The sequence below is a fragment of the Pteropus medius genome, unplaced genomic scaffold, assembly GCF_902729225.1.
Source record: "Pteropus medius unplaced genomic scaffold, Ma_sr-lr_union100, whole genome shotgun sequence".
In the NCBI taxonomy this organism is placed as follows: Eukaryota; Metazoa; Chordata; class Mammalia; order Chiroptera; family Pteropodidae; genus Pteropus; species Pteropus medius.
The window spans coordinates 10,186,215-10,197,311 of NW_024349802.1; the positions used below are offsets into that span (position 1 = coordinate 10,186,215).

The 11,097-nt window shown below is 51.3% G+C and overlaps 2 protein-coding genes across 8 annotated transcripts in view; one reads left to right on the top strand and one right to left on the bottom strand.

Annotated features, from left to right (window-relative positions):
- SMIM33 (small integral membrane protein 33) overlaps nucleotides 1-3,733 on the top strand; it is a 4,598-nt gene extending 865 nt beyond the window's left edge. Inside the window, exon 2 of the mRNA XM_039836267.1 lies at nucleotides 642-3,733. Coding sequence (XP_039692201.1) covers nucleotides 642-1,031 — 390 coding nt within the window. The 3' untranslated portion in view covers nucleotides 1,032-3,733. The remainder of the gene's footprint in view (nucleotides 1-641) is intronic.
- A 50-nt stretch (nucleotides 3,734-3,783) lies between these two features.
- Nucleotides 3,784-8,851, bottom strand: STING1 (stimulator of interferon response cGAMP interactor 1). 7 transcript variants are annotated; one of them, XM_039836262.1, is made up of 8 exons: nucleotides 8,680-8,851; nucleotides 8,265-8,352; nucleotides 7,525-7,751; nucleotides 7,219-7,402; nucleotides 6,869-6,977; nucleotides 5,784-6,022; nucleotides 4,858-5,044; nucleotides 3,784-4,265 (listed from the first exon to the last, which is right to left on the bottom strand). In XM_039836262.1, the coding sequence occupies exons 3-8, from the start codon at nucleotides 7,749-7,751 to the stop codon at nucleotides 4,066-4,068; spliced, it is 1,146 nt and encodes a 381-aa protein (XP_039692196.1). In that variant the 5' UTR covers nucleotides 8,265-8,352; nucleotides 8,680-8,851; the 3' UTR covers nucleotides 3,784-4,065. The 7 variants fall into 7 exon arrangements, with proteins under 7 accessions (XP_039692196.1, XP_039692197.1, XP_039692194.1 ...); XM_039836263.1 differs by having other exon boundaries at nucleotides 8,670-8,851; XM_039836260.1 differs by having other exon boundaries at nucleotides 8,272-8,352; nucleotides 8,696-8,850.
- Nucleotides 8,852-11,097: the final 2,246 nt, after the last annotated feature.

An 11,097-nucleotide genomic window follows, 5' to 3' on the forward strand; every position in this document is an offset into this window, starting at 1 on the left:
CCCCCCCCGGGTGCCTTCCCTCCGCCTTCCATGTGAGTAGGGGGAACCTAGGATGCTGGACACAATGACGCCCTTTTCTCAGGACTTTAAGAAGCAGCTGCTCACCGCCCACTGCCAGGGACGTGGGACAGCATCCCTTAGTGTGCTAAGATTCCTGATGTAGGACACGGGATCTGTGTAGGAATTTTGATGGAGACCTGGGAAGAGAGGGCAGTGGGAGAGGACTTGAGGGCCAAACTCTATATGCCATGATGTAATGAAGCACCTCTCTCTGCTCCTTTCTGAACAACTTTGTCTCCCTATCTCTATTTCTTTTTCTTCGGTTTCTATCTCTGTATCTATCTTCACTGCTGTCTCATTATCTCTCTTTTTCTTTCTCTTTTTCTCTTTGTAACTCTCTCTTTCTCTCTGTATCTCCCTCTGTCTATCTTTTTCTTTTATTCTTTCTTTCGCTATGTGTGTTTTTATCTCTATGTTTCTCTGTCTCTCTCTCGTCATCATTCTGTCTCTCTTTTTCTTCGTCTCTGCTCCTCTCTCTTTCTCTCTTTCAGTTCCCTTTGGGTGCTTGTCTCTTTCTATTTTGGTCTTTTTCTGTGTATACATACCCATGTCACCTTCCCTCTCTGCCACTCCCCTCCCAGGCTGGCCACTATCCCTGGCTTTCTTCAGCTGTAAACGGCTCAGCGGGGCAGGAGCCCCAGAGAAGGCTCCCAGAAGTGCTAGACGGAGCCTGGGAACAACCTCGAGGGGACGGGCTGCCCCTGCTCACCGTCATCGTAGCTGGCTTTGTTCTACTGGCAGTCTGTATTGTGATAGCAGTCCACTTTGGGCCAAGGCTACACAAGGGCCATGCTACTCTCCCCACAGAGCCACCAGCCCCAAAACTGGAGGGTGGCATCTACCTCATCCACTGGCGAGTGTTGGGCCCCCAGGACAGTCACGAAGACACCCAGCAGAGCCCTTCTATCTGTGGCTCCTACTTTGTGCCAGATGGGCCTAGGCTCAGCATCGATGAAGTTACATATCTGTAGGAGGGAGACTTTGGAAAGTTGGCCTGACCCGGCTCAGAACAAGAAACTGGATAGAGAATTAGGGCAAAAACAAATTGGAGCCTGGCTGTCAGAGCTTCAGAAGTGCACACATGGACTAAGCTGGAGCTGCCCTCTCAGCAGAATATAGAGAAAGCCCTGTCGTGGACAGAGGAAATAAAAGAAGCTTGATGGCCCTGCCCAGAAACATGTTGCTGTGAGCATTCCCAAGGCCCAAGGCCGCCTTTACAAAGCTACTCCCTCCTCTTCAGGGACCACCGGACCTCTGAACCTCCTTCTCCAAGTCCCTACCCCTCCTCTTACCCTTAATTTCCTCTCCTTTGGGTGTCAGGGTAAGTCCAGCTTGGAAATTCTACTGCGCAGCTTCTCCTGTGCAGGGACATCAGAGGCTTCCTGTAGAGGCCCTGACCTACAGCCCCTTGGTCCTGTGAGGGCCAGCCAGGAAGAGCCAAGGCAAAAAGCTCAGGGCTCTGCCTTCTCTGGCACTCAGGAAAGGAAAGAAAATCTATTGCCCTTCGCTGACTGGGGACATCTTTCGGCTGTCAGGGACCAGGCCTTGTCAACAACTTCTAAGGCCCACGCAAAGCCCCAAGCACCACTTATAGCTCCCCAAATTGTTTTTGAATGGCCCTCACTATCTTAGGGCAAGACTCTGGTCTTGCCTTTCCTTGATAGGATGGGGAAAATTTGGGTGCTGTCATTATCTCCCATTTTCCGTGTGAGTGGGCTTGTTGGGACTAGCCTAGAATTTACCCCAGGACATTCCCAGATCTAGAACCTTGCAACTAATGGGAAAACCGGAATGGAAAAGGAGCTCCATGGAACTTGTCTAGGAGAAGAAAGAAGTGAGATCTGCAGGGGGAGGGGCCTGGAAGATGCAGGAGGCCAGTGGGGCAGAGCTGGGCCTCCCAGTGGCTCTCCGGAAAAGCACCCCATTCCCTGACACCTCTGAGCCTCACATGCAGTGAAGAGCATGCAGCCAGAAATTTATGGAGGGACCTCTGGGTGCTTTACCTTTGAGAACACATGAGGATAAGTCAACCCTGAGGATTTCCCTCATTGAGACCCCAGCATAATCAAGGAGGCTGGGAAATAACAGAAGATGAAGAGGAACAGAAGTAGAGATTGTAATATGTGCAGAGGACTGGCTTGCCTCCTTTGGGACTGACAAGAGGCAGCTATAATATTAATCGCTGCTCCTTCTTAAGGGCCAGCTACGTCCTGGGCACTGGGCTCCTCTGTGGGCCTGCAGATATTGTACTGTTCATGACTCATAAAACCTTGGAGGGAGGAGCTACTGTTATTCCCATTTTGTAGTTGGGGATATCAAGACACCCAGGTGGACACATGTACTAAGTGGTGGAGCAGGATTTGATCCTGGAACCGTCAGACTCCACAGTTTGAGCACCATGTTAGGGGCTTCATGGGTGAGGAAAGTCATGTTGAGAAGGCCCTTGATTCTGGGCAGGTTTCTAGGTGTAGGAGTGACTGGTGTGATGTTAGAGGATTCTCAGGCCTTGGGGACAAAATGACTGGGACAGCTGGGGAGAGAAGGAGACTGTTTCCCCCTTTAGTCTATTGGCTCTGTCATCCTTGGGGGCAGTCGGTGCCTTCTGAAATGTGTGTCTGTGTGTGGAGGCATTCTCCACGATCATGCTGTACTCAGAAATGCATATTGAGCATTTGTGATAACGAAGGTGGGAGGGAGGAAACAAGGTCTGGGGGGAACGAATGGAACTGGTGGAAATGGGCCACTTCCCTTCCCAGATGGGGGCAATTTTGCCCACACAGTCTTGTTGTAGTGGCTCAGTTTTAACAGTGATGGTATAAGGTATGGCAAGTGGCTCGCTGTGTTGTCCAAGGTCCCCCAGGTTATGTCCCACCTCCTCACACAAACCCTCTTCCCCCTTTATCCTTTTGCAAGCTCTCTCATCCGGGGACATTTATTCAGTGGCCTTTGCTCCTCTGAACAGCCACTTGCCCAGGACACAGCAGTGCACCCCTCATGGCAGCTGTGTGCTCCCTCAGGCAGCCCCTGGTCCCACCCTGCCCCCCAAGCCTGGAGACAAGGGCACTGGAAGGGCAGGTGGAGTGGGGTGTGCTGCCCAGCTCTCTGCCCTCAGACCACCTGGTGGGCCCTGTCACCACTGAAATGATATCCGCCACCTCACTGCCCTGTAGTAGAATGAGGAGAAGTGTAAGGAAGCATTTCTGTACAAGCCTATTTGGACACCAAAGATAATAAATGCCAATCGCTGTATCAGTCAGATTCTAGCCAGAAAACGATGGCACACTCAAATATGTAATCTGAGGAGTGTTTAAAAAGGCGACCATTTAGAAAGAGCAGGTATAAGGAAACTGCAAGCAAGAGTTAGTACTCCTGGACAAGCATCGAGCATCGGTGGGGAGCTGATACCACTGCTGGGCCTGAAGGGGCAAGGGGAGAGAGCAGTTCATGGAACCTGGAGAGAGGTTGGGCTTCTGAGAAAGTTTGGTCAAGAGAGGTAAAGAGCCCACAGTGACCTTGACACCACAGGGAGGGAGCCGGGGGAATAAACACTCCAACCTCGCCTTCCTCCTTCCCTCCATTCTCTTTCTGAGGCTCCTCATTGACTAAACATAACTAGAAGCCAGAGGGCAAGGGAGCCTGTTGATGCCATCCCAGGGCAGAGGAGGCAGAGAGGAGTGGAGAATAGGTTAGGACGGTCCAATGGAAGACACCAGGCACGTGTCCTATGTTGATGTGGCATTTATAGTTTATAGGAAACTCCCATACAGTCACGATCCTCATAACAACCCTGTGAGGTAGGTAGGGTGACGATTATGATCCGTTTCATAAGTAAGGATATTGAGGCTCAGAGAAGTGAAACAACTTGCCCAATGTCAAGTCCAGGGACCTTCTTTGAGAGGTCTCCTAGGGGAGGAAATGGTTCTGCTGGGCGTCCAGCTGCTAAATAAAGCCCCCAACCCAGAGTCTTAGGGATTGCTGGGGGCTCAGGCAAGGTAACCCTGGGGCTCAGAAGATATCTGTGCGGAGTGGGAGAGGCTGATCCATGCCACTGATGAGGAGCTCGGGCTCTTGGTGCAGCGTGGAGGAGACAGGCTCTTGGTACAGCGTGGAGGAGACAGTACCCACAGTAACCTCCTCTTTTTCCTCCTGCCTCAGGTGCTTGAGGATCTCCTGTGACAAGGAGAAGTCGCTTTCCTCTGTAGGTTCTGGAATAGGGTGGGGAAGGTGGGGGGGCAGTGAAGTGAGGACCTCACACGTTCCCACTCAAACATACCCATAGGACTTGCTGGGCAGATCCTCCAACTTTCCCTCCTCCCCACCTCCCTGGGGCCCCTCCCCATCCCAGCCACTGGGGTTAGGTTTTCATGGAGTCCTAGAGCTAGAAGTGGTTTTAGAGATAGTAGAATTCTACCTTCTAACTTTTACAGATGCTGCTCAGGAAGGGACTCAAGGTCATACAGAAAGAGACCCAAGGTCACATAGTGGCAAAGCTGAGGCTGCAGCCCTAGTTTCTTGGCTCCTGGCCTGGGGCTCTTGTGCCTCCTTTGGCATCCCTAAGTGAAATGAGGGGCCCCTAGAGCTCACCTCTTCACACTCCATCCAGGACCCACAGCCAAAGACCTCAGAACAATCAAGTGTCCCAAGTGGAGAGGTGAGACCTCTCTCAGGAAAAGAAGGGGCAGGGCTTGAACATCTTGACCACTTGGGAAGGCGCGAGGCATGTGTTGTCGTATCTCCTCCTGACCCCTGTGAAACCCCTGGGACCCCTGACTCCTGCCCTGACTATCAACCCCTTACCCTGGTAGACAATGAGGCGACAGCTTTTCTGAAACTCAGGGGCATCTGCCAGGATATCCTCAAGCGTCCGGCAGAAGAGTTTAGCTTGCTCAAGCCGATCCTCCTGGCTAAAGCCAGCTCGGCCATCCTGTGACATGGCAAACAGGGTCTGCAAGGGGGTGGCATACTCCAGGACGCAGGTGCCCACCTGGAGGAGGTGAGAGGAAGGCCAGACTAAATCAGAAGCCAGGCACATAGACTCTGGACCCCAGTACCAATGCAGGGGCCCCATTCCCTCAGTCTGTAGAGATGGAATCCTGGGAGGCACCACCCTGATGGAGTCTACACTGTCTGATTGGCCTTTGCCTCTGATATCCCACTCCTAAAATCAGGGCCAGTGCTGCACTGAATTTATCCTTCGCAAAACCTTCTCCTAAATAAGATCCCAAGGCAAGGCCCACCGAGCTAGGCTGTCAATTGCTACAGCTGGAAATCAAATCTGGGGTTCAACCCTGGTTTGTGTCTCCCCACCCATCCATGTGAAAACCGTCAGATGTTCTCACAGTCTTCATCTAGGGCAGCTTTTTGGTCAAGAGCATGGTATACTCAGGTTGAAATCACCCACTTTTTCCCTGCTTCTCAGAGTCCCAGTTTCCTCATCTGTAAAGTAGAGGTCACGACAGTCCCTACCCCACTGGGTGGTGGTGGTGAGTTGTTGAGGAGGTCAGATGAAGTACCTAGAATAGCATCTGGCATGTGTAAGTGCTCAATAAATGTTACTTATCATTGCCCTCATTCAGTGCTGAATCTTGCCCAGCTTTGGGTCACTGAGAAAACTGAAGCTCAAAGAAGGGCAGTAAACTTTTATCAGTGCCTGGTCAGAGCCTGGAGTTTCGGGGCTCTAGGCTCTACCCTCCCCGGCAGGACCCACCTCCCAACACACTCACCGGCTTCCCTTTCTCCAGAAGCTCATAGATGCTGTTGGTGTAAACCCGGCTCTTGATGCCAGCACGGTCAGCGCTTTGCCGGGGCAGCTCATGCAGGAAGCGAATGTTGGGGTCAGCCGCACTCAGGTCGTCAAGCACCCCACAGTCCAATGGGAAGAGGATGTACAGCCGATGGCTCCCCACACCCCGTAGTGTGTTGCTGTGGAGCTGATTGTAAGTATGGATCCGGGCCCGGAGCCCTGGGGTGGAGAGGCCCAAGAAGTCATTCCCACTAACCCTGTCTGCCACCTGGGTTATTGGTCCCCTCAATGTGTAGTTAAAGAGAACCGAGTATCCCGTCCCCTTGCCTTGTCTAGGAGGCCGGGAGGGGAAGCGCACCCAGGAAGCCTCCCCACCCCGCCACCTACTCTAACAACCCTTATTCCCCCGCACTTGTCCTTTATCCAGTTTTCTGTCAGCCTCACTCCTTCCCACCACAGCTTTCAGGGCTCTGAGAGGAAGTCAGAGCCCTGGAAGGTGACATTCCTAGCATCCCTGGTACAATGAGCCAGACCTCTAGCTCAAACTGTTTCCTAGCAGAAGACACAGTGTCAAGGGAAGGCAGCAGTGAGATGTGGGGGAACCCCAGCCTTGGCCAGCAATTCAGAAGAATGAGACACAACACAGTGGAGTGGTCAACGGCCAGGCTTCGGACAGACCTGGCTTCAATCTTGCTCCTCTCACTAAGCTGTGTAACTTTGGACAAGTCACTTTATCTCTCGGTACCACAATTTTCTTATCTCTTAAACAGCTGATGATTATTCTTTCCTCATAGGGTGTGAATTTAAAGAGAAAATGTACATGAAGGGCACACAGCATGCAGTAAATATTTATTGAAAGAATTCATGGGCAGGTCACTTAATATATCTTTCTGTAAACTAGGTGTAATAACATTCTTCATGCCTATAGGATTGCTTTGGGAATCAAATGATTTGTTAGACATAAAAATATTTGGAAAAATATAGCGAGTCATGGAGACGCAGGAGGCTGTATGTCTTATTATCTATCTTATAGATCTAGAAATGGAGACATAGAGGATGGCCCACCTGGCAGGATCAGCCGCAGATACCCGATATAATATGACCATGCCAGCCCATGGGCCACGTTGAAGTTCTTTTGTTCACAGATTGTAGAGACCTCAGCTGGGGTCAAGGCCTGTGGACAGCAGGGTAGGGCTGAGGAGCCTCCATGAAAGAGCCCTCCTCCTTCAAGAATATTCCCCAACCCGCTGCCAATTTGCTCCCTTCTCTGCCCCTGCTGACCCCACTGTCCAGGACATTACAGGCTCTACTCCAAGACCCAACCTCTAAACTAACCCCACTCTCACTATCAGAACAAGTCACAACCAGCCATGGCCTCCACTTGGCCACACCCTCCATTTCCCTCTGTGTCATACCTGGAGGCCCAGAAGAATGCTCAGTGCCTCCGAGAGGCCCAGTTGGGCAAGCATCCAAGTGAGGGGCGAGTCAACTGTGTTTGGGAGGGAAGTGTAGAAATAGCAAGACAGCAGCAGCAATGCCCCGTAGTGGATGGGGCAGCCTAGGCAGGCCCGAATAGCCCTCCAGTAGTTACCCTGGTACCTGTAGGTGACAGCCAAGCCCCAGGTCCCAGCTTAGCTCAGCCAGAGAGAGGGGCAGGGCTGGGGATCAGGGGAGTGAGACATGTTGGGTGCCCAATCACCATGGGAATTTCAGGGAGTCACCTGGAGTGGATGTGGCACAGCTCCTCGGCCAGATAGCAGACCCTCTTGAACAGCAGTTTCAGCTGCAGGGAAGCCAGGTAGAGCCCCAGACACCGGAGCATGTATTCTGATGGCTCCCCCAATACCCAAAGGGCTGCCAGGCAGACAATCAGCAGGACAGAGGCTGCCATCTCGGCCCTGTGACCCCTGGGCCTCGGGATAGATGGGTGCAGGCTGGAGTGGGACATCTATGGGTACAAAGAAATCCATGACCGTGCTCCCCTTACTTTCCTATCATTCTAGGAGGCCCTTGCTGGGCACCTGCCCCCACCTATCCCTTTCCCTGATGCCTAGCCATACCCAGAGGCTGCTCTTGGAGACACCTCTGGGGACAGGCTGGGCTTATAGCATCCCAGAGCTCCAGTCTAGGAGAGATTTGTTGAAAACAGAGCAGGTGGAGAAGTGCATGTGCCCACACATATACACCCCACCCAACCCCAGGGAGACCACAGGTGCAGAGAAGAAAGAAGGCAGTGACTGTCCCAGACCTGAAAGTGTACTATGAGGTACCACTCACCTAGGAAACCTTGGGGACCTGGACTTCCCTCTCCCCAGAACCCATCCCAAGAAAGATCTTAGTCAGCAAAGCTGTAAAGCACAGTTCAGGGAGTGGGGGCAGGGCAGCTAGAAGGCTGCCGCCCATTTCTGGGTCCCCAGGGGCCTCAGCCTTGGAGCTCTGGCTGGGCTGCTCCTGATCCTACCTCCTACCTCTTAGACCGAAAGTTGTTTCTGGAAGACAACAGGGAGAGACGGCCTGGTGTAGTGGCTCCCAGACACCAAGGAGGCAGCCTGAAAACGAAAAGTTAACAATTGAAGCTTTCTCCACAGCACTCCAGCTGTCGCATCTCATCAAACTACAGCTTAGAGTGCCCTGGGGAGAAGGGTATTTCCTGGCCCTCAGTGCAGAGGAAGAGCCTTTCCCACAAGGTCTTGAGAAGTCAAACACCAGTCCTGGGGTGTGTGGTGGGGGGAGCTTGCAAAGGCCTCCATTCCATTGCCATTTGCTGCCCTAAAGCCGAGGGTGTTCAGAAACTCCCTCACACTCCCCTGAACCGCAACCCGAACACCAACTTCCCCTCAAGCCCCCACAATTAAACACACTCTACCAATACCCACGCGTGACTCCACACACCCAGCTAAGGCAACACACACTACACCATGCAGCCCTGCCTGATTATTTTTATTCTGATTTGCAGACGCAGATCCTCTTTTTCTGAAGACTGTGATACCAGGATAGAGGCGGGGAAAAGGAAGTTATTTCCTGTAACAACAGCCTTTCAGTAAAGGGCTTGGTAGGAGCAGAAAGCCAGCAGGGGAGTGTGGGGTTTGAGCTCAGCACAGGAAGTGGCCACGCCTGTAACTGCTCAGAGAGAATCTAGTGGTTCTAACCAAAAAGGCAGTCACATGGACAATAATAATAATAATTTTTAAAAAGTGCTTACCATGCTCTAGACATTATGCCAGTGTTTCATATGTTGTTTTACTTAATCTATTCAGCTACTTAGGTATGACACTATCCCCATTTTACATATGGGTAATCTGAGGCTCAGATTGCCCCAAGTCCCACAGCTAGTAAATGAGGGAGAAGAGACTTGAAGCCAGGTGTGTTGCTCCAAAGCATGGCTTGCTCTGAGCCCCAACTTCACAGGAAAGAGTGGAAGGTGCCAAGACCCAGTATCATGCTTACAGTTGCTCCTGAAACGGAGAGTGTCTCTGGCCACTCCCTGGCAACCTGAGAAGCTGATTCAACTTGCAGATGGGGCAGACCTGGAGAGTGGGAGTGGGGTGGCCCCCACAGAGCAGCAGCAGTTCATTCCTGCCCAGGTCAGAGGGTCTTTGCTTTGACCCTTCTCCACATCACAACCAGACACAAGAAAATGCCACATTTGTAGATGCCAGCGGCCTCCCAGGAGCAACTTTTAACTTCCTTAAAACTCTCTTGGTTTTGAAAATTATTTCCTAAGAATGGAGGGAATCCGCTACATTTACTCTTCCCTACAAATGGCTCCTGAAAAGGTCCTCTGTGGTGGACAAGGTCTCAGCTACTTCAAAACCAAAGAAAGTCAAGGTTGCACAAGAGAAGGCCTGAGGAGAGTCCTCCTGGAGGGGCAGCTCCACATCTGCCCCAAGGTCCAGCTGTGTCAAGCAGCCTCAGGCTGCCAGGATCCTGTCGGGCTGTTTAGCATCAATGCCCCTGGGTGGCACTACTACTGCCAGCTCTGCTGCTTCATACTGGTTGTCATTTCCTCTGAAATACATTCTTCATCTCTGCTCCCTTTTCCTGGAAGAAGATCTTCTATTTTATAGGTTGCCTAAGTTGCTACTATCAGAAGCCTTAACACACGTAGTCATAGACCTAGCAGTCCACTTCTAGGAATCCTTCCTAAAGAAATAATCACCCCACATGCATCTCGGTGGAGAGGCCTCCCTTGGTCTCCTCTGCAAATAGGTTTTATGACCCCGTCCCCTCCACCTGTGATTTCCCACTAAGACTCAAAAGGGGTCACCCCCAAGGTTTCCACCAGCCCACAAGCAAAATGCATGGCAGCCGTCCCCTCCAGCGGCTCGCTCATGGCCACTCATGACTACTACCACGCCACCGGGTTCCACTTCCTGTCACAACTCCTGTGGAAGTGCCGAGTACCCCAGGGAAGCCATCACTCCCTCACCCAGGTCTTCCCAAGGCCAACCCCGGTGGGTGAACTTTTTCCGGAAGTCCACTCTCCCATTTGTGGCCACAGTGTTGGAGCTCGCAGAGCACTCAGAAGCTCTCCCAGGCCTCCAGTGGCATGATCACCTGTGACCTGGCTCAGGAAGCCAGTCTGGCAGCCAGCCAGGCAAAGTCAACACCACCCTGAGTGACCAGACTAGGCAGGCTGCGGCAAGCAGAAGCATTTGGGTTCTTTGATATCGAATTAGCAAAACACCGAAAAGGAAATCGAAAGAGCCCAGCTCTTTACTATCCAAGCCACACCCAAGGCTTCTGTGAGCTTTGCGCCAGGTGAAAAATAAACACCAAGCAGCCAGCAAAATTTTTCAGATGTTTGTAGCAGCATTGTTTACACCAGAGAGAAACTAAAAAATATCAAATGGTCAACAATTGGAGACTGGTTAACTAAATAAAATGTGGTTCATCTTACAGTAGAATGTTGGGCGGCCACTAAAAAGATGATGTAATTTTGTATTATTGACTCTTAAATATGTTTATTACATGTTTCTTACTGAAGAAAAGCAGTGTACAGAACAGTATAATTGCATTTTTAAAAATATACATTGCATGAAAATGGTCTGGAAGGATATATGACAAAATGCTAACGATGATTACTCTGTGCAGTGGGAATACAGGTGATAGTATTTTTTCCCTTTTTGCTCATTACATTTTCTAGGGTTTCTTTTCCCAACACTGAAGGTGTATTGGTTGTTTACTGCTTAGAGTATGCTGTAAAGAGGAAAAATCCTAACACTGCATCAACCTTGAGGCCTTAGGGATAGGGCTGCTGGTGAATGTGTCAGGCCAGGTCCCGTTGTCATGGT

Excerpts from the sequence above, each read along its gene's own strand:
- STING1 (XM_039836262.1), bottom strand. The coding sequence starts at position 7,751 with ATGTCCCACTCCAGCCTGCACCCATCTATCCCGAGGCCCAGGGGTCAC. Across the intron at positions 6,978-7,218 it reads GCATTCTTCTGGGCCTCCAG|GCCTTGACCCCAGCTGAGGT; the intron begins GTATGACACAGA and ends TGCTGTCCACAG. Across the intron at positions 5,045-5,783 it reads TTCTGGAGAAAGGGAAGCCG|GTGGGCACCTGCGTCCTGGA; the intron begins GTGAGTGTGTTG and ends CACCTCCTCCAG.